General features: G+C 26.3%; 3 protein-coding genes across 3 annotated transcripts in view; 1 reads left to right on the forward strand and 2 right to left on the reverse strand.

Moving 5' to 3' along the window:
• Window positions 1–555: 555 nt before the first annotated feature.
• On the reverse strand, window positions 556–5066 carry IleRS (Isoleucyl-tRNA synthetase). Its single transcript, XM_011502402.1, has 4 exons — window positions 4550–5066; window positions 3663–4360; window positions 2960–3534; window positions 556–2851 (listed from the first exon to the last, which is right to left on the reverse strand). The coding sequence occupies exons 1-4, from the start codon at window positions 4756–4758 to the stop codon at window positions 572–574; spliced, it is 3762 nt and encodes a 1253-aa protein (XP_011500704.1). The 5' UTR covers window positions 4759–5066; the 3' UTR covers window positions 556–571.
• A 7073-nt stretch (window positions 5067–12139) lies between these two features.
• Window positions 12140–12904, forward strand: LOC105364603 (Odorant receptor 56a). The gene is made up of 4 exons (XM_011502581.1): window positions 12140–12247; window positions 12322–12458; window positions 12650–12782; window positions 12851–12904. Exons 1-4 carry the CDS (start codon window positions 12140–12142, stop codon window positions 12902–12904), a joined length of 432 nt encoding a protein of 143 aa, XP_011500883.1.
• Window positions 12905–16895: 3991 nt separating this feature from the next.
• hlk (hulk) overlaps window positions 16896–23798 on the reverse strand; it is a 37662-nt gene continuing 30759 nt past the window's right edge. The window contains exons 16-26 of the mRNA XM_011502404.1: window positions 22373–22504; window positions 21488–21811; window positions 20837–21025; window positions 20612–20749; window positions 19027–19124; window positions 18712–18928; window positions 18446–18628; window positions 18225–18365; window positions 17741–18064; window positions 17438–17620; window positions 16896–17344 (exon numbers count right to left, since the gene is read on the reverse strand). Of these exons, the coding sequence (XP_011500706.1) occupies window positions 17157–17344; window positions 17438–17620; window positions 17741–18064; window positions 18225–18365; window positions 18446–18628; window positions 18712–18928; window positions 19027–19124; window positions 20612–20749; window positions 20837–21025; window positions 21488–21811; window positions 22373–22504 (2117 nt within the window). The 3' untranslated portion in view covers window positions 16896–17156. The remainder of the gene's footprint in view (window positions 17345–17437; window positions 17621–17740; window positions 18065–18224; window positions 18366–18445; window positions 18629–18711; window positions 18929–19026; window positions 19125–20611; window positions 20750–20836; window positions 21026–21487; window positions 21812–22372; window positions 22505–23798) is intronic.

Raw genomic sequence — 23798 nt, forward strand, 5'->3', positions numbered from 1 at the left:
TATCGCTACGTAATACTATACGTTCATTTAACAATTGCGTTTGGCTTATCGTGACATAAATTACTTTTGCTATAATTATTTATATCCTGTTTGTTAAGTTATATCAGTTATTTTATATACAAAATATTTATATTTTCAATTTTGTACTATATTTTTATTTTATAAAAATTATAAATACTCGTTGTATTATGTAGAAAAGAAAAAGGAGAGAAAGAGAAAAAAGCAATTCATCCCAGTGAAAGCATTAAGGCAATGAGGTTATCATAAAATATTTATTGTTAATCGTTAATTTCATTAATTTTCTATCTCATAGTTATTTAATTTTAGCAAGGTAACGCATATATTATTAAAAATCTTACTTAACATTCGGAGATTATTACTTTAATAAACAGTATTTATTAAGTCATGTAGTAAATAACAGTGCTTTTATTAAATATCATTAAAAATGTATATACAATCATATTTCATAAGCCAATTGTACGATAATAAGACAAAATATCAATAATTTTAACGAATGATTCGTAGCAAAAGATGTAATAAATAATTTCTGATAATAAATTTTTTGAAACCTTTACTTAATTATTTGTATTGTCAATCCATGGAGTTGCAGGGTAGAAACCGGTGGTAGTAAGAAATTAGATTTTGGAAAAAGCAATTCAAGCGTTTGTCTCAATTTATCGTCATTCATTGTAAAATCTCCTTGCGGATTTTCCAGTAGCACCGTGATCTTCTTCTCTTTGTTTTGCACGTTTATAAAACGACAAGCCGGTTCTTTACTAACGGATTTCGCCACATTCGGCAATGTTTCTCCAGTTTTTATTACACGCAATAGCGATTCACTCAACGCTATGATGTTACTTTTATCATCGATCATTCGCTCGTTACAATATAAATCATAATGGCATCCGTAAATACCAAATATTCTCGATACCTCGGCTCTGAGATCGGCATAAGCTATAGGCTTATTATCAATATTCTCTAATAAAATTGTGGCTAAGCGACTAGTAGCTCCAAATCTAGGTTGAAAACCAACCAGCTCAACGTTAACATATTTAGCGAAAGTGTCAATTTTCGTCTCCTTAATCGAAGTCTCGGATTTCGCATCAAAGTTCTCACACACCAATGTCAGATGGAGATCTACGCCTTTGATATTTAACGTTTCTTCGATTATCGTCTTTGCACCCACGGGCTTTTCGGTTATATTCCTCTGGGGAGTTTTGGTGGTACTCTCGATAAAGTCCTTGTGCGTGACAATAATATTGGCAATGTTGCTGTCTCTCTCCTTCACCTCGTAATAAAGCGTAACCTCGTCCATGGGCTGAAGTTTCGCCTTCTTCCTCAACTTCTGCACGCGATTAATAATTTCCCTAGCCAGGCCTTCGTTCAGCAGAGCCTCGTCCGACGTGACGTCAAGTAGAATGAGAACATCGCCGTCGCTGTGGGACTCGTAGCGCTTCGAGAGCTCCTGAGCCGTGGGCCCGCTGAAATTGTACATCAGCCGAAGATCGCTGCCTTCGAGTTTGTGGCCCAGAACCTCGATCTCTCGTTTCTCGACAAATAACTGTAGCTGCTGGTCGTTCAACTCCTTGATGGCCGTCGTAACCGCCTTGAATTCGCCCTTTAATCTCGCACCGAGAGTTTTGTGCTCCGGCTCGGCTCTCAGGGTCACCCCGTACTTGGCTTTGTCGCTAGTTACGGTCAGCTCCTTCACATTCACTTCTTCCAGAATGTAGGCCTTGAGGCGAAGAATGTCCTCGAGTGTTTCGGAATCCTGATGGATAAGTACGAGCTCCGGCAACGGATACTTCATGGGTATGGTCATCCGATCTCTGATGACGCGAGCAAGCTCGATGACAGTCTGCATGCAAAGCACCGCGTGCTCGATCTTCTCGTCGACGAGCTCCTCGCAAGCATTGGGTATCATCTGATAATGAACGCTGCCGGCGTTATCGAGCGACGGCAAGTACTTGCGCAGTCTTTGGAACATGAACTCGGCAAGGAAGGGGGTAAACGGCGCGTTAATTCGGACCATCGTATAAAGCACACGGAACAGCGTGTTCAAGGCGTGATGGCAATCCTCCGCGCCGAACTCGCCTTTTATGCGTTTGCGGTTCATCCTTACGTACCAGTTGGTCAGGTTGTCAATGTACTTAATGAGACGAGGCACGACGGTGTAGAGATGGTAAGCATTCATCTCCTTATTCAAAAAGCACAGTTGCGTCTCCGTGAAGGATAATATCCATCTGTCCATCGTATTGCTGGATAATTGAAAATTCTCGTTCATATCCTTGTAAACAAAGCCTGTTTTTTCATCGTGCTCGTATCTCTCGATATTCTGGATTAAAAATCTAAAGGCATTATACCAGGGCAAAAATACGTCTTTGATAACGTCCCTTACTCCCTCCTCCTTGAATCGAAGATTTTCCGCTTTAACTACCGGCGAGTTTATCAAATAGAGCCTCAAGGCATCCGCGCCGTATTTCTCTATTACTTCCATTGGATCTGGATAATTCTTCTTGCGTTTGGACATCTTTTGACCGTCGGACGCGAGGACTAGTCCATTGGCTATGAGATTCTTAAAAGCTGGCTTACCGAACAAAGCTGTAGAAATGACTAGCAATGTGTAAAACCAGCCGCGGGTCTGATCAATTCCTTCGGCAATGAAGTTGGCTGGAAAACTCTCCTTGAATTCCTGGACTCTTTCGAACGGATAATGCTTTTGGGCGTACGGCATGGAACCGGATTCAAACCAGCAATCGAAAACTTCGGAGACACGGCTAAGAGGTGGATGACCGGGACGATTGGATGGGATCTTTAAGTCATCGATACTTTCGCGATGAAGATCTGTCACCTGTTGTTTAAAATAAAATTTACGTTAATTACATCTACCGGCACTCCTATCATTCATCATCAATGCCAATTTACTGCGATAATTGCAATAATGATAATTCATAATCACCTTTTTGCCGGTTAATTTCTCTAATTCGTCAATGCTGCCAACGCAAACGAATTCCTTTTTGTCTTCGGAAACCCAAATTGGAATTGGATTTCCCCAATATCGATTTCTGCTAACGGCCCAGTCTCGCGCCTCTCGCAGCCAATTACCAAAGCGCTTATCTTTTACGTAATTCGGCACCCAGTAAGTCTCTGCGTTGCTCTCCAAAAGCTCCTTTTTAATTGCTTCAACTCTGATAAACCAAGAAGGTACGGCTTTATATATTAATGGGGTATCCGAGCGCCAGCAGTAAGGATAACTGTGTTTGGTAGAGCCGCTGTAAGCTAATTTTTCTCTTTTTCGAAGATTTTGTATGATTTGTTTATCGGCATCTTTTACATATTGGCCAGCCAAATCCTCGACCGGCGACGTAAAACGTCCACAACTGTCAATGGGACAAATAATCTCTTGATCTTTAGTTATGATTCCCGCTTTTAAACAACAGCGGTAGTCATCTTCCCCGAAATATGGAGCTTGATGAACAATACCCGTACCAGAATCCGCGGTAACATATTCGTCGTTTAAAATTTTAAATGCTCCTAAAAAACAAAAATATAAATTGAATTATATATATATATATATATGTGCAATTTATAAAAATTAATTGCTATAATAATACAATATTATATGCAGTTATTATAAAATGCTAATATTTCACTTAGAATACCTTTTTCCTTCATGTATGAAAAATATGGAAATATTGGTTCGTACGACAATCCCATCAAATTAGAACCTTTTATTTTTTTCGTAATACTATATGAATCTTTTGACTTGTAGATAAGGCTTAGACTCGATTCCAACAAGATATATATTTTCCCCGTTTCGTTGTCGATAGCTTCGACGTATTCCAAATTAGGATTACAGCATAGAGCAAGATTACTCGGCAATGTCCACGGTGTCGTTGTCCATGCTAATGCATACTTATTAGGTTCATCCATCAACCGAAATAGCACAACAATAGATGGATCGACTACGTCTTTGTAGTTTTGACCCGACTCAAAATTTGATAAAGGTGTATTACAGCCAGTCGAATAAGGCATTACTTTAACACCTTGATAAACCAGACCTTTATTATACAACTGCTTAAAAACCCACCAAATTGATTCCATATACCATGGATATAATGTTTTATAATCGTTCTTAAAATCTATCCACCTGCCCAATCTGCCCACAACTTTTTCCCATTCATTGGCATATTTCATAACGATATTTCTACATTCTTTATTATAATTTGCTATACCCATTTTCATAACATCTTCGGGCCCCTTAATATTCAAAGCTTTGTCGATTTCGTATTCTACCGGCAGTCCGTGAGTATCCCAACCAAATCTTCGCTCCACGTGAAAGCCTCTTTGATGCGCATACCTACGGTCAATAATTTATTCATATAATTTTTGAATATATATTCACACTTACGATGAAATGTTTCATTAATTTTCAAATCCATTAATTTCACAATAAAATATTCGAGTCACGAATATGCTTATCTATTCCCTTGCAAAAATCCTATTACATAAATACATTTTTTATGTACAACAAATGTTATCAAAATACCTGGTTACGATGTCTTTAATGGTGCTCGCCAAAATGTGGCCATAATGAGGTAAGCCAGTGGCGAAAGGTGGCCCATCGTAAAACGAATAACGGGGCTTATTCTTCGATTGTTTCAAACAATTTTTGAAAACATCGATCGTTTGCCACAATTCTAAAATAACTTTTTCTTCCAAGGGAAAGTTAATCCAGTCGGGCAATTTATCACCCATTTTCTTCAAACTGCTCTACGGCAATTATCGCTCTTTCCAAAGGCACTCACTTACCGGCTGTACGCGCTATCCAAATTCCAATATATATTTTGCCAAGTTTGTGCTACTTACAACATCAAATCTTATCTTGAGTCAAATATTATTTCCGCAATAATACGAAATCTTTTACAGCCTATGAATCTTGAAAATTGCATTTGTGCAATTATGCCATACAATGTCATATAATTAACAAATATTTACATACTGAACATATATTTTAGACATTATGGAATAATAAGCACGTGGATTACCGTTTTACGTTTCGCATTATGTACATTTACATCGCACGTGGAATGTGGATTAAGATAGACTTCTCTTCTTATAAATCAAAATGTGTCTATTATAACGTAAAAAACTACTTGGTATTTTTTTTATTACATCGTGTAATATACTCACGTTTTTCAAATTTCAAACTGCTACTAGTTTCTGACTCACAAGCTTCATTATTATTCAAAATATGTTTAATTTTTACATTTTTCTTTTCTTCGATGTACAGATAAATCAGTCTTTTTAATACTCCGTCCTTTGTATACCTTTATATCAACCCTCTTCTATTAAAAGTAAAATTATTATTAATTATTTAATTGGAAAATTCGTAAATCATATAATTGAAATATAATTTGAATATTATCCCCTACAAAAATTTCATTATACCTTTTATTATGTGTAAAGTTATTAAATCCTATATAACTTTCTTATTTTTCTTATTTTAACAAATACTACATTTTAGTAATTTTCTTTTTCTATGATAGTATAATTATAAACTATATTTTTATCGTGTTAAGAAATTAATAAACGATTCAACAAATATTGCGATATTAATAAGTATTTTTATATTATAAAAATTATAAATTACATATTTAATGTGTATTAAAAAGATAAATCAACTGCTTCTTCATACTCGATAAAAGTATTTCATTACATTTTTACATTTTTAAATAATGTACTATAAGCGCAAATAGAACTTTTTCAAATAGATTATTTTTTCTCCATAACATAATAACGATAGAGCGAGAAACAATATAAATATAACGGCAGAGCCGTATTTTGACTTAGCCTACTCAAAGTAAAAATTTTGGTATACGCGTTGGATGATTTTTGAAAGATGTATTTAACGAATGTTAAAAGAAATTATTATAAGACATAAAAATATTCGAATATTAAGAATTATTAGTCATATTAATTATTTTCACTTGTAATAATCTTTTCTCGTAAAAATGTAAACAAAGAACGATTTGATTAAAAAAATTTTACTATCATTTTAATTAATATATTGCAATGAATTTTTTCGATGTTAGTGTTCGTAGATCTGCATACTTATTTCAGTTATATATGTACTTTTTACTAAAATTTAATAGATTTTTTTTAGTAATAGATATATTTAATGTAAATGGCACTATATATCTGTGAAAAGACAGAGCGTAGAGAAATATTTACACTAATTTGTAATTTTGTACAGAGCATGAATTGTATATAACTATGCAACAAAATAAACAAAACTGTTTTAATCGATAAAGTTTTGTTTATTATTTAAAACAAAATAAGGCTTAAACGTGTCTCCCTCATCGATTTCTAAAGAAAATTTTCATTTTATCTGAAAAATTAATATATTGCAGACAAATTTACATATCATCAAAATAATTATAAATAATTTTATAACTTGTAATCGTAGAAGAAAAATGAAATAGAAAGTAATAATTCGCTTTTTTATTAAAATCGTAATAATTTCTGGTAATAACCACAATAAATTATAAAGAAATCTTAAATAACGCAATTTATGTATTAAACAAAAAATTGTTGATCGTGATTTTTGTTTGGCGTTAATAAAATGAAATTTAATATACCAAATGTACTAACTTAAAACTTCAAATATTAATTTTTAAAATCTTATCAAATTATTAGAACATTGTAGGTGAAAATACGTAGAGATGTTTTACGTCTTCATTTTTAAATACTTAAATTGTCATTTATTAAGAATATCTATGCGTTTATTTCTGGTTACGTATTACTATTTAATAAGCATTGTTTTTATTGTAAAGTAATTAAATTAATTTATTTAAATAATTGTTATAATTATATAATGAAACGAATTTTTAAATTGATACGTAGCGATGTTCAATGCAGTTTAGAAATACCGAGAAAACTTCATAAAATTATATTAGATTCGATAGAAGTGCATAAGAAAATAATTGAGTTGAGTATAAAGTAAAAATAAAATATATAAATGAGAATCGATAATTTCAATGCAATCGTTTAAACACATGTTTTATTTATTTATGCGTGTGTTTTTATCATGTGTTTATTAATAGATATATTCGTATGTTGCAGATAGAATGATCTTATTCAATAAAGTTTTGAAAAAAGTTGATTTATTATCGTTGGAATAGTCTTACTAGTTCTGACTATTAGAAAAATTTATGTAAACAAAACGTTATGAAGTATATTTAACTTGATTTTTTTCTATTAAAGAATTAATATTCATTGTATTATATTTTTTTTAGAAATTCATTAAAATCAGTAATCCGATAAATATATTACAGATCAGTTTTATATGAATCGGAGTATTATTATATCATTTCTTTATTAGTTGTCGGCCCAGTGAAAAAATAAAAAATACAATAAGCAACCATTCAACTCCATTTTTGTATATTTACTTAAAAAATTCAAATCCATTTTAAAATTATTAATAAGCATGCGATATATATATATATATATATATATATATATATATATATATGTTTGTGTATTTAGTGTATGTATAAGTATCTATTATTTTATTTATTTAATATTGAAAAGATGAAATTATGTTATTATTCAAATTTCATGAAAAATTGAACTTTTTGTGATTGTCTTATTTATTTGAAATATCTATTTAAGTCTGTTCTGTGTAAGTCTGTTCATAAAAAAGAATACATTATTTTTTGTTATCACAATATTTAAATAAATATGTATATATATATATATATATATATATATATATTTAGAAATTTTTTAGAAAATCTATAAACCAATTTAAATAAAACTTAGTAGATATTGCATAGATATTAAATATTATATATATATATATATATATATATATATATATAGATTTATCGTAACACATAGACACGGATACAATATTTTAAATCAAAGAGAAGATTATAAAGGAACAGTGAATAACGAAAATTGAACACTATATTAAAATTTAAAATTTTTTTAGAATGAAAGAATTTTATTTAGAATCAAACTTGAATGACATCTATTTTTTTATTTTTGATTTGATAAATAAATATTTTAAGTGAGTTAGATTAAATTCCATTAATATATTGTTGTAACTATTAATATTTATTTGATAAAGAATGTGATTCAAATTTTAAATAGACTTCATTAAATTAATTTCAAATCGTAAAATAAATAACTTTGTTTAAAATATTTATATTAATTTTAATAAATTTATATTATACATATGTACACATACACATATGGACATAAACATAGAGATAGACGTAATAATTACTTTTATTTTATGTTTATACATTTATGTTCCTATAATGATTTAATTATTCGTACATAAAATATTGTAAATATTATTTTAATATATGATTTTAGAGCGATCTTAATGAATACAATTAAACAATTTAAAAATCATATTAATAATAAACAAAATATTATAATATATATGCGTTATAAATTTTATTAAAACGATCTATTGTATAAATGATAAATATGAACAATTATTTTATTAAAATAATTGTAGTAATTCAATCATATTGCTTACTGCTTATTTGAATTGAAATAGAAATTATAAAGTCTTCATCGACTAAGGCAAATTTCATGTATTATGTAAGCTACAATGACGACACATTACTTCTCAATTGTATATTTCGAAAGAAATTTTTCTTTCGTCCGGAGTATTGACTAAAATCTAGACACGTGTCACTCATCATCAAAGTAATTATACATAATTTAAGAAATACTAAAGGCATAAAGAAATGTAGAATAAGAGAAATAATTCATCTTCTATCAAGTTTGCGTTAGTTTTCTAGTTTCAATTATGGATTCAAGTAAAGTTTTCAGCGACCCATATTTTAAATTAATTAAAAAATTATTAATACATATTTTTCTTTGGCCTTATCAGAAAAAAATAGTAAAAGCATTTGGGCAAATATTTATAGTTTTTTTAGTTTATTCAATAATAATACCACAGGTATAATATAACATATATTTAACAAAAATTAATATTATAAGTATTACATTTTTAATAATAAAAAGTAATATTAAATTAAATAAAAGTAAAAATAAAGTACGTTCAAAATATACTAAATAGTTAATAATGAAAGTATACGTGAGACATTAAAATTAATAAATTTAACATAAAAAATTACAGTAATCTGATAATGTGTATGCAACATATTTTATATATTTAGCGTAATTCGAAATTCTATTTATATTTATTTTTCAAATTGTTTCATGAATGCATTCAAATTAACTAATGGATACATTCACATTATTATTTTAACAATATTTTAAATATAAATTCTTAACAATAAATTCTTGTTTTTTATTGTTTTAAATATTAAGTAAAAATATATGTATTAATTTATATAAATATAAATATTTCATATATATGAAAAAGTAAAATTTTCTTTATTTTCATTTTATTTATAATATGCTAATTATAGTATACTGTCTTTTAAAACTGTAAAATTATCATTTATATTATTTAAAAAAATTTATTAACGTGTTTAGTTATTCAATATTAATTATATTAAAATGCATGTAATACAATAAAAATCTTTTAAATACATGATAATTTATTAGAAAATAAATCTAAATGGAGTAAATTATTTAAAGAGATTTATAATATTCAAAAATATTTTATTAGTAGTTAATATTATCAAGTATTTTTATTTTATAATTGTATTTTTTATGATTAATTCTAATTTTTTTGTTGTTGTAATTGATATTAAATCCTTCATTATACTGTTACAGATGATTAGAGCAATTGAAGAATTGTATGAAATAAATATGAACATGCAAATAATTATTGAAAATCTGTCTGGTTTTTTTTATTTCCATTTAATATTAACACAGTATTTCACATTTATTTTTTCCGAAAATAAGGTATAATTTCTTATTTTGTAGATACTCGATTTTCAATTTTATTTTTTACATTAGTTATGTTATGTTTTATGGTGCTTTGTGAATAAAGAAATTACGTATTACTTTTTGTCATCTTTCAAATAACCTTTTTAATGATAATATATTAATGAAAAGTTTGTATTAATTAAAAGTGAAAATTTTTTAAATAAATAACTAATATTATCTGATAATATAATATTGTATACGTTCATATGAATTATTTGACATTTATAGAAAGCTAAATGAAATATTCCTTGATGGAAGTTATTTATACAATTTTTCTATTATTTTGTAACTTGGATAATTTTTTTAATAAGAAGAATTAAAAAATTGTAGTAATACAATATATAAGAATTACTTTTGTTATGAAGTTGTAAAATTGAATATTTGTAAATATCACATTGTAAATTAATATTATTTAACGATGACAGAAAAAGATTAAATTATAAAAATTTTCGTATTCATCATATTGTTTATATTATATTATAATATATAATTGTCATAATAAGTGATATGTTCTAACTTTTCATTTATAGTAGATGCAATGAATAAAATATTTAAATAATTGTATTACCTCGATTATTAGGTATATTTTATATGGAATTAAATTAATTCTTAATTTAAATATGTATATATTTTTATTAAATACTAGCTGAAAAATATTTATATTCTAATTACTAAAAGTTTGGCAGAATTAAGCAATGTAGACGAAAAAAATATTTTAATTCATTATTGGAAGATAGGTCATCTATCAACTAGATTTTATATGGGTAAAAATTTATAATAAAATAATCTATTAGTATTAAAAAAATTATATATGATTAAGTAACTGAAGTTATACATTAAAACATTATAAAAACAGTTGTTATTTTATATATAAAAAATTATTATACTTAAAACCAATTATAAACATGTATATTGCTTTTAGATAATTAATTAGATATTTAATCATTTGCAAAATACAAAATTTAAAAGAAAAAGTTTAACATATATAATATGTATATATATAATGCATATAATGCAATAATTTATTTGTTCATTGATTATATCCGTGAATATGGTTTTAATCAATACTAATATAAATATGAAATATTATTAAAATATGCTAATATGATTTTAATTTTGACATGTCTTAATTAAAAGTAATATAAAAACATAATATTAATAAGTAAATAACGTATGAAATTAATGTATTACAAATCAATTTTTTTAGTCAAAACTGCCGTACTAGTTGAATAATTTTAGTAATGATTTTATCAATAAATAATACATATTAAAAGTCGTTAATAAAATGAACAATTTATGTTTAAATTAGATTTTAAAACGTAGAAATACATATATATAAACAAGTATTAGTTTTTGGTTTTTACATAACAATTACAATGATTTTATATAATTATACTTAATTACAATATAATTACATATAATTAATTATAATCATTTAATCGATTGTATTTTTGTATTTTTATAGTGTATGTGCTTATAGTTTTTATAATTTTTGTGATGATGCCAGTGGCGATGCCAAGTTTGTTTAATCATTTTTTGGACAATAATGAAACCTATCGAAAATCTCTTTGTTATTATGCTGAATTTTTTATTGATGAAGATGAATACTTTAATTATCTCTTTGTGCATTCATTTGTTTGTATTTATGTTACTGTTATAATTAATATTACGGTCGACACGATTTTTATCAAGAGCATATATCATGCAGTTGGACTTTTTAATATTATCGAGTAGGAATTTTTATACAATAAGATATATAAATTAATACTTAATAATTTAAATTAAAAAAATAGAAAATTAAATTATCCTCTATTGATTAATTATTTTGGTATATTTTATTCAAATTTTGAATTGGGTATTTATTGTAATATGAAATAATGTTAGTCATCTTCGATAGTTCTGATAAGAATTTTTAGTTTAATACTCAATTTTTCTCCAATCCAATAATTTATTAATGTTAAAAAATTAATTTTCATATTAATTTGTATCATTTAATTGTTCAAGCTTTCGTTTAAAATGTGTATTTGATATTGTAAATGATTATCTGCAATATAAATCGAAAAATAAAAATCGGCTAGTACATAAGCACGTATTGGATTCGATTCAATTACATAATAAAACTATTGAGTTAAGTATAGGTTATATGATAAAACGATTTATATATAACTTTGTGATATTTAGTAAATATAAATAAATAATAAGTACATTTATATAAATGTATATATTTTGTAGATTTACTAATCATGTTCAATCGACTTTTTCTCAATGCTTATTTATCAACACTGGAATAGTACTTCTACTTTTATCTATTGGAACTCTTGATGTAAATAGTATTATAATTTAATTATGATAACTTTTTTTTTAGTTACTGAATATTATACTCATTTTTTTTTACAGATAATAATGAATTTTAATAATCATATGAATGCTCTTCGAATAGGCTTTGTATGGATTGCAGTTGTACTATATCTATTTAAAATTAGCTGGGCGGGCCAAATGATAGTAGATATTAATTGTAAAATCCTAAAATCAATGTAAATATAAAATAATAAATTACTTAAAATAGCTATTTAAAATCACATTTAACGTATCATAAATTGTAACTAAATATATTTCAACTTTTCGTATAATTTTTTGAATGTATTGAATGTCTAGTACATTGAATATGAATGTCTATACTTACAATATGGAGTAATACAACTATAATTTATGTGTTTGATTTCAGCTATTTTTGTGGTTGGTATAATCTTCCTCCTGAAACGCAGTACCTGATGAAATTTATGATGATGCGTTGTAATATTCCTTTCGAATTGAAGGCTGGTCCATTGTTAAATTTAAACGTTGAATCATTCGCTAATGTAGGTTACAATTGTTTGTATTATAATAATCAAATAATTTAATCATACAAAAAATCAATTTATTTCAGGTTTTGAAGATGTCATTATCATATTTCACGGTTCTGTTATCCGTGAGTCAATAAATTTAAACTAAATAATAATCTAAAAAATAAAGATTTATTTTCATTAATATTGGACTTAGTAAAGTATCATATACAATTTTTACAATTTTTACTATTTATATAGCATATTATTGAGAAGATTACATTTTTATGAAAAAAGTTTTTTAAAATATCAAATAAAAAATTCAATAAGAATTTCAATGTAATTCAATTATACTATAAATATATTTTAAAAATATATATTTTTTTTTTCGAGTTAAGGACAAGCTTATAATTATTAATTACAGTGATAATTTGTGATGTATTCAATTTTTAAGAATAGAAACTTATTTTATATATTTTCTTCATTCATTAATAATTTTATAAAATTCTCTAAGTTTGTTGAAAAAAAAAAAAAAAATAAATAATAAAATAAATAAATAAACAAAAAATTATTGTAGATTAATATTCAGTTTATTATTGATAATATTTATTATGAAATTTATAACAACATTTATGGATTCATATATAATTAATGACAAAATTATTTTATTCACATAATAATTATTGTAATATTTTAACCATAAATATTTTTTAATGAATTTTGTTGTAATTAATTAATAATTAAATTAATATTATATATTAATGAATTGTATAAATCTTAATTTAAATTAATAAAATATTCGAGCTAAAGTTTATACTTCAAAATACTTTTATTTTTTAAATCTTTTTAAATGACTATTTTACAAAAATTATTTTATTTTTTATTATTAGATATTATCACTTCTTTTTGTATTTATATTACATATTATGTGTTATGTCTCAATTTTTATGAATTCTGACGTACATCGAAAATTATTAAGTTGCATACACATGTACACAGAGAGAGAGAGAGAGAGAGAGAGAGAGAGAGAGAGAGAGAGCGAAGAAAAAGATTATAAAAAATTATTTTTCATATAGAAGTCTAGTAGAATGAGACATATAAAATGCTAGGAAAGTACAGATAATATTTTGGTAACAGTATGAATGTGAAAGTAAAAATAACAAAGAAAAATTCTTAATGTAAAGTAATCAAATAATAATCTGCAGGTTGTGGCAATTTATACAGTTCATGTGTGTGAAATTTACATATTTCCTTATGCATATATGCTCAAAGAAATTTTATAATCTATAATCAGTTCCAAAAATAGTTTTCGTTGCTTAATATGTGGATTTCGTTTAGTATACCAATAATGTTTTTACATAAAATAAATTTTTTTATTTTTATTATCGAATGCCATGTTTTTTATAACATAATTTTCAAATACATATTAAACACAACACACATTTAAAATACATTTTTTATTTAATGAAATAAATTTCATATTCAATATAATTTTAGATAAGGTATTGAATAAATTTCTGTATGGGTAACAATTTTTTTTAAACCATAAGTATAATTAGTTGAAACTTTATAATTTTTATTTTGTAAAGTATATTCAGTTTAAAAATAATATTAATGAAATTTATTTCAATATTTGACAGACTTATACCGATTGGAAATTTTGTTTTCTGTGAATATTTACATGCGATTACGAAATTCATAAAATATTTACAAAAAAATATTTCATATATCATCAATAAATTACTATACATATGTATATATAATATTCACATTGATAAAAGTAAAAGTGAAGTTGTTTTTACTCATAAGTAAAAATAAATTTCAATTGTATATAATACGCAATAATTACATGTTATTCGTATATTTTTTCAATATTTAGTATTTCATAGATAAATACAAATCATGTATATTTGTAAAGATTTACAATAATAATGAGATACTTATGTTTGATGATTTTGACATATTACATATTGATTTCTGTAAATTTATATAATAAAATTAGACAAGTTTTACTTGTTATTCGTTCACAATTATATGTTAAAATTTATTAAAAATCAATACAAACATATTTATACACATATCATATGTTTATTATCAAGTTGGGAAAAGTGTCTATTGATAAGATATATATATATATATATATATATATATATATTTATATACTTAATAAAAAATAGAGAAAATCGTTCCTTAAATTTTATATTTAAATATCAATATTTCATCTATATAAATTAATATAAATTAAAATTACATAATGAATAAAATTAGGTAATTAGAGTAAAATAAGGATATACATGATTTGTATATATTTGTTAAATGTAGAAACAATGAATATATTCACTATAAGATAAATACTTATCTAACGGATATTAATTGTGGATTACAAATTGAGCTAGTTAAATACTATAAAAGTAATTTAAATTGTTTAGAATTTGAGTTCATTATTTTTATTGTAATTCTTTACATACTAAGCTGAATTAATCTTTAATGACTATCTGTGATTAAAATTATTCTAATAAAAGATCGAACTCAAAATTCGTAAATTCGTAATTCGTAAAAATAAATTCAAAATTTATATCAGCTATTAGTTATAAAATATGATTTACTTCCACTGATAAATTCAATTTGATGTACTAAACACTGTGTTATATATTCTATATTAATTATTATACTCCAGTGATCAATAAATCAATATTGATATTTTTAACGTGAAAAATAGTTTTTCTAAATATGTTTATATTTAATATATATACATGAATTCTATTAAAAATATCCTTAAATTGTTTATTTAATATTATTAAACAAATTCTTTACTTCATTAATAAAATTAATTTACTCTTAATTAGGATTTTGACTCTTAGAATTAATATGATCTTATTTTGCAGTAATTAACTTAATAATTACATTGAATACCAATTTTAAAAGAAAATCTTTATTCCTTTATCTTTATATATATATATATATATATATATATATATATTATTCTTAAAAATGTAATAAATTCTTTTTTTATGAGAAAGAGAAGATGGTCGTTTTTTCATAATTGAAAAAAATGTTTTGAACGAAATTTCACATTTTAAGAATAATATATCGTTCGATTTAATGAAGAGTTTTTGTCATAAAAGATTTTTAATTTATTTGTTAGAATTATATTGAATCTGTATAACCATGATAATATCATAAATAATTATAAAATATGATTGTTAAAAGTTAAATATTTAACTTTTAGGAATGCTTGAAAATTTGAAAGGTTCATTCATTATTTAAAAAGATAAATTAAATTTATAAGTTACATTGTATAATAAATTTAATTTCAACGAAACCAAATCTATATAATTAATGATAAAATTCATTAATGATTAAAATATAGAACAATACAAAGATTCTTGCTTAAATAATGTCAGGATTGTTTGTCATTAATGTTTTTGTAAAGAATTGCCAAGTTGAGTGAAAGGCGAAGTATTAATAATCAAAGATTCCTTTACGTAACTGTTTATTGTATTAATTTTTATTTTTTTTCAGAGCTCAACAATTTATATGTGTCTCCCAGTATGTTTCGATAAGCTTTAAATAAAATAAGTCAGTGTCATGGTTCCAAATTTGCAATTTCTTGATCATTAAACAAGACATTTTTTTATTTATGTATTAATATATTTCCCGTTTATTAGATATAATGACTTAATTTTTGGGAAATGTTTTTTTTTTTTGGCAATGGAGCAGAAAAATATTTAAATACGTAGAATATTTGAATATAATGTCAATGAAGGATAAAATTATATATTACACATTTTAACATGAAGTTATAATTGCTAAAATGGGAGACATTTACCTTATCTTAATTTCAATCCATTTTCACTGCCGTATAATTGATTGAAAAATATAGAATATTGAAAACACGGTTACAGATCAATAATAACTACTTTTCTTACAATTGAAAATACTTTCATTTTTATATTTCTATAGTTTTGGAATCTAATAAATTTTAATAAAAATTTCCGAGTAAATTAATTAAGTAATCCTAAGTTGTGTCAACTTATTTGGTCAAGGTAAGGTCAGCTACGCGGACCCTGAAAAGCTCGATTGCAATTACTGAATTGAAAGAGGCTGACGATCCCTGTAAGTCGCTCCATTTTTTGTGTGCATATATATATATATATATATATATAATCAGTTGCACGAGTAGCGGATAAAGTTGGTGCAATTCGCGAGCGTCAGCCTCTATTGGATTTGCATTCGAGCTAAAATGAGCTTTCGAATCTGCTAGGCACATCAAGTATATATAGACAGAAAAATGTACAGATGAGAATTGTTCGCCTAGTGTGTGGAGGCTCTGGCATGTATGTGCATTATTGGCCACAAAGTAGATATTAGCCGGAGCTTGAGATTCGAGGTGGATCATTGGCCTTAGTTTCAGGCCTGCTTGGGGTGGGTAACGGGTGGTGGTGGTTCCGACCGGAAGCAAGACAGTAAAAAGCCCGTGTACATGGCAAAGAGAATGGCTACAGCTATCAGCATGTACATGTAGATGTTGAGTTCTGGCTGCCGAAAACGGTTTTTGCGTAACCACTCCAGTACGTCATCTTCGTTTTTCATATCACCTGTTATAGGGGTTATATTAGTTGTCAAATTTTCATCTTCTTTCAAACTTATAAATTTTTATATTTTTTCTTATAATTAGTAAGAAAATTTACCTCTATATATACTGGGGAAACGTTTACGGAAGTAAACTATCGCAGGAAGTTTGGTGACACCCCATTTTCTCGCATATCGCGGATCTGCCATCTTAACAAATATAATGTCCAGATTATCCGTTTCGCTATCAATGTTTTCTAATTTTTCATTCACTTCACCGCTTTCTTTAGTACCATGCTCATCTGTAAATAAAAATATTTTCCTCTAAATATATATTGACACGGTAAAAATGTATGACACGATATTTTAGAAATAATTCATAATAAATGAATTGTTATGTGATTGTATTGCAATATCCTTACAAAAGAATACAGCTAAATATTCATTTTCATCGAGTAATTTATCCAGCATCTTTTTGTTAACTTCTTCTATTTCATTTTTGATTTCAAAGACATCTTGCGAGGTAAGCCAATGCAAAATTTTCTCTTCTTGTGTGAGATCGCCATCATAAATCAAAGGTGTCTTTTTCCGGAAGTAAACTAGCGATGGAACGTTAAGTATGCCATATTTTTCAGCGGCTTCAGGTGCTGACACTTTGACAAAATCAATTCCAAATAAATCAGCTTCTCCATCAATTTTTTCCAACGCTTCTAAAATCTCATCACACTCTGGACAATCTTCATCATCTGCAATTTTTTTTTTTTATAATTATCGTTTTTATAATTTCATACGCTTATACGATTTATTGAATTTCTTTAATTCATCATTCATCTAAATAATATAAATGAATATCTTTTCATATTATATTTTTAATTAAAATTTTTTATCTAAAGGAGTAGCGCTTACAGAAAAAGACAGCGAGAAAAGGCGATTCTTCCAAAAGTCTTTCTAACATTCTACAGTTAACGGCTTCAATTTCATCGGCTAATTCGCGATTATCATCGTCTATTAACCATTCAAGTACCGACTCTTCATTTTGTAAATCACCTGCATTATAAATTAATAATAATATAAGAACTAATTTTGTTATTTATTTATAGTAGATCTAAAGGAATTTTAGATATTACCTTCAAATAACAAAGGATTGCCATTTCTAAAGTAGACGAGAGCCGGAAAAGTTTTAATGGAATATCGTTTGGCTAATTGGGGATCTTGAATTTTAACCAAATGAATTCCAAAAACATCGCACTCATCGTCAATTTTTTCCAATCCTTCAAGAATCTCATCGCATATAAAGCAATTTTGTTTATCTATTGAATAATAATGTGCATGAAGAAATTTTACGATAATATTTAAGCGATAAAGTAAGATAATTAATTGACAATGTCCTTACAGAAATAAACAGCCAAATATTGCGTGTCTTCAACGAAGGACTCGAGCATAGTTCGAGTTATTAACTCGATGCGATCCTCTGTTTTTTGCGTAATTAACCATTGTAATACTTCTTCTTCCTCTGCAAGATTCCCTTCAAATACATTTGGTATTTGATGTTCGTAATAAACTAAAACGGGAAAATCCGTAACTCCATAATCTTCCGCCACTTTAAAATCCTTGAAATTTAAATAACAATAAATAAATTATTATATTTATTATCGTTAATGTCAGTTTGACGCTCAAAAGAATAAAATTCGAAAATTGCAAAACTTACTTGAGTTTTTACAAATGTGATTCCATGTCTATCGCAATCATCATCAATATTTTCTAATTCTTCAAGAATACTAGCGCAATGCTCGCAATCGTCACTATCTGTAGAATAACTTGTTCGTTAAATATTCGTCTACTTAGTATCAATAATCATTACAGTCTATTCTAAGGATAAAAGGGAATCAAAAATAATTCGTAATATAAAATAAATAAAAAATATTTGTGTAATTAATTATTTTCAAAAAATTCGCGTTTGTATTTGTGTAACTGTGCTTGTTTCTTTGGATTTTTCTAATATTTTTCTACGAATGATTTGTTCAAGCATATTTTTTGTTTTGTTTTAAAGATAATCCAATTATTGTTAGTATAAAAACAGCAAGATTTATTAACAGAAAAAATAAGCGATTTATTAAGCAAAGTCACTTTTGTGGCTTTTATAAGCAGTCGATTAATATACATATTATTTAAAACAATTAAGATAGTTATAAGATAACAGTAACCACACAATAAATTATTTTTATGACAAAAATTAGTTACAAGGAAGCAAAAAATGAAATTTTCTTTAATAATTAAGTACATTGTAATATAAGAAAAAAGTATATAAATTGATATAAAAGATTCAGATTCATTAATTAGCTAAGAGTCAAAAGGATTCAATTTTATGTTGACATTTGTACCATCAGCTGTTTCCTCATGTCCTTCCCCATCGTTGGTCTTGTGCTCCTGCTTATGACGTCTCTGCTTACGATATGTTTTTGATTGGCATATGTCGCAAAACGTTTTGTTCCCTACGACATTAGTAGACAGAGTTTTTCTGTTGAATAGCTATAGAGAATTATTTATAATTTTTCGGATTAAAGTAAAGAATTTCATAATATTTTTGTAATCGTAGGGCCTGCTGAAATCATATCCTTATGACATTGTACTGAAATCATACATTTATCCTCGTATTTACTTAAAAAAAAACTCTATTTACAGCATTTGTTATTGCTAATATTTGCTAGCGCAAAGCAGCTAATATAAATTCTATCATATACAAACTTATTTATTATCATAATACTAGAAACTTTATCTTTAAAAAGTTTATCTTTAAACAGTTAAAAGTTTAATAAAAACAAGTATAAGTTGCATATGTAAATGTAAAATTTATAATGTGCATATTATTACATAAAAAAAAAAGTAAACAATTAAAAAGCTGCTTTTGCTTGAAGATTTTGCCTCGTTTTAGTATGCAGCTTAAACATTGATTTGTCAAAAGAAAAATACATATTTCTTTTTAAGAAGTTAACTTATCACGCCACATCAAAATAATAAATTAAATGCATTTTTATAAACAGGCTGCGTTGTCCTTTAATTTAGCGTGCGGCTATATAAATGCGCACCAATAAGATTAAAAATGACATAAATAATAACATGACAGTATAGAAAATAATTATAAAAACTCAAAATAATAATGAATTAATATGTAGAATAGAGATAGATAAAGATACATTAAATAAAGATGGGAAAGGGAGAATAGAGAATTGCAGTAAGCTAGATATATATTCTAACTTGGCAATTCGCAACGGACCCGGAACTGTCATACTTACAGAAATAAACAGCCAGAGATTCTGATTCGCGAATTAAATTTAGTAATTCTTCGCCATCCAAAGCTTCTATCACTTCGCCGGATGGATCTTTTTGCGTCATTAGCCACTGCAAGATTTGTTGTTCGTCATAAAGATCACCTATAAGAATTTTTCGAACACATGATACGTTTTTACATTACGAGCAGACATTTAATTAGCAATGTGTCTATGTGTATTCCAATATACCTGCATAAATAACGGGTTCTTTTGAGCCTAATTTGAAAAAAAGAATTCCCGGTAATGCAAAAACTCCATATTCCTTGGCTAATTGTTTATCATCAATTTTCACGAAGTTTATTCCAGCAGCATCAGCTTCGTCGTCTATCAGCTCAATTTCACCCAACACACGGCTGCATTGTTTACAGTCGTTGCTGTCTAAAAATATCAATATATTTACAAAAGGAAAAATATTTTTCATAGCCATTCGAATTTAATCATTACGATTTATGAAGAATATGCATTAGTTTTATTCAACTTGAAATGATTATCTACTTTCTTAAAACTACTATTCATAATTTTTCATCGTTATTTTTTAAAATAAGGAGAAAATAATATCGCATACCATCGATATTTTATTTAGTGATATTTGATATTTCTCTGTAACATTGTTATCATCAATTTTTAACGTATAAGTATAGACAATATTTTAATCAAATAACTAAAAAAAAAAAAGAAAAGAAAAACAGAATTAAAGTAAGAAAAACATTTTTCTTGCTCTGATAAAAAAATGGAATATCCAATTTTACGTTGAATTACGTGAGTTAATATTATTTTAGTTTATAATTTAAGAAAAATAATTTATCGTAATATAATATTGACGTAATGTTGTATACTTACAGAAAAATACAGCAACATAATCAGAGTTCTGTCTAATTTTTTGAAACATCTTCTTATTAACTCTTTCAATGTGATCGTTAAGTTCCATATTTTCAGGATTTGTTAACCAATCGAGTATTTCCTCCTCATCATCGATATCACCATCGTAATTAATGTACTTGCCCTTACGGAAATACGTTATACCCGGTGGATCGCGGAATCCATACTTTTTGGCCATCAATCGATCGCTCATCTTTACGATTTTTATTCCATATTCGATTGCTTCGTCATCGATTAGTTCGATATGACGCAGAATTCGCGGACACTCTGGATCTTCTTCTTTATCTTTAGCGAGGCAACAATATCCCATAATATGTAAACATTGAAAATAATTTAAAAGAGGAAGTAATAGTTGTTTCCTCTTTTAATTCATATTTTAAACAATTGTATGTTTTTTATTGTATTTTGCGTGCATATGTGTGTATGTATGTATGCGCGCGTGTGTGTATACGCGCGCTTTTGTGTGTGTAATTGTAGATTTTTATTCTAATATATCGCTTATCGAGTCATTTTGCTAATAATTGTGTTATAAATATGAAACTTCTGAAAATGCCTACTTTAAATAGTAAAGCATATCCATCAATATGATAAATTCATATATATGTGCATCAGGTCAGTGATATGCAACCGCTTATTATATCCTTATCTACTTATTTTAAACTTTTTTTTTCATTTACAACAAATAAGAATTCGAAGAATGAATTAATAATTAAAAATGTTTCATTACTGAATTAGAAAGTTTTTTTTTTTTTAATATTAAATTATATTTAAGCAAGAGATTGCAAAGGAGTGAAAGTCGATTTAAAAAAATAGATGCACTTTGATTGTAATAGATGGTACCCTTACAAAAAATAACGGCGAGGAATTCCTTTGTTTCGATGTATTTGGCGAGAGTATCGCGATCAATCTCCTCGATACTTGCGTCATTTTTCTGCTTCACCATCCAGTCCAAAACTTCTGCCTCGTCGAGAAGATTACCTGAGATTAAGAAGATACCACGCATTATTTTTATTTAAAATTTTTACATTTTTTCTCTCTTTCGTTTTCCTTTGTTTTTCATTGTTTTTTTTTTTTTTTTTTTTTTTTTTTTTTTAAAAAAAACTTAACTCTTTCTGATGTTTGTAAAAAATCTTCTCTGTCATAATGTTAAAGTAGTTTACAATAATATTGACGATTTCGTTCTGAAATGGCTTTTCGATACGTAGTGCTGAAAATAATGATGGATTTTCTCATCACAGATTATCTTCTCTATAATGATGAATTTGAGTAATAAATAAAGTAATACTTTTAATGGAAAAAATAATTTAGGCATTTTTTTTTTTACTAGGAAAGATGTTTCTTTATTGCCGTATTATCGAACTTTCAGGTTACAGATTTCAGTCGACGTTCGTGGTAAATATGGCACGAGTGTACTTTGGCACTTTGTTTTGTATATAAATAAATATATCGTAGATCAAAAACTTTTTGTCGTTTATGAGTATTTCAGCTTTGCCTAAAGCTTCAAGAAGCGGCATATATAGTCGATTCTTACACTTTTAAGAAACACATTTTATTTTCATTATTTTTATTTTCATTATTATTATTATTATTATTATTATTATTATTATTATTATTATTATTTGTATTATTATAGTTATTATTATTATTATTATTATTATTATTATTATTATTATTATTATTATTATTATTATTATTATTAAATAAAAATGCTTAAATTACTCGCACAATATATGTAATAATATCATGTACAAATGAGATTCGATTTTCGGCAATTAAAGGCAACGCATTTCGCAAAATCGATTCCATTCATCCTCTCACTGCAGTAATAACGGCTTTTATAACAAAGATAAAATAATGTAAATAACATTGAATAAAATATGAATAGTGTCTCGCCGATTCACGGAAACAGCGATTAGACATAATTATACTTAAATAGCAACGAGTAATGAATTCATCGATCTCTTTCACTATGTAACTTGTATTTCTTGATTTTTTAAAAATGTGTTAATGACTTAATGAAATGAAAATAATAAGGATAGAACGCAAAAAGCAATTTAAGAAAAGATAATAGAGAGTTGAATTCAAAGTACTTTGTGAAAAATAAATATTAGTAAGTGAAAAGCAACGATCTGTTTTTGTGAATTTCAAAGAGAATTTCTCAATTTTTCATTTGATATTTATCATTGTTTATAAGAAACTTGTCCGAATCTATATTATGATTAACGCATATCTAATATCTACGATGGAATTCAGACGCAAACATAAAATGCAT

Source organism: Ceratosolen solmsi, unplaced genomic scaffold (genome assembly GCF_000503995.2).
Source record: "Ceratosolen solmsi marchali unplaced genomic scaffold, CerSol_1.0 scaffold39, whole genome shotgun sequence".
Taxonomy (NCBI): Eukaryota; Metazoa; Arthropoda; class Insecta; order Hymenoptera; family Agaonidae; genus Ceratosolen; species Ceratosolen solmsi.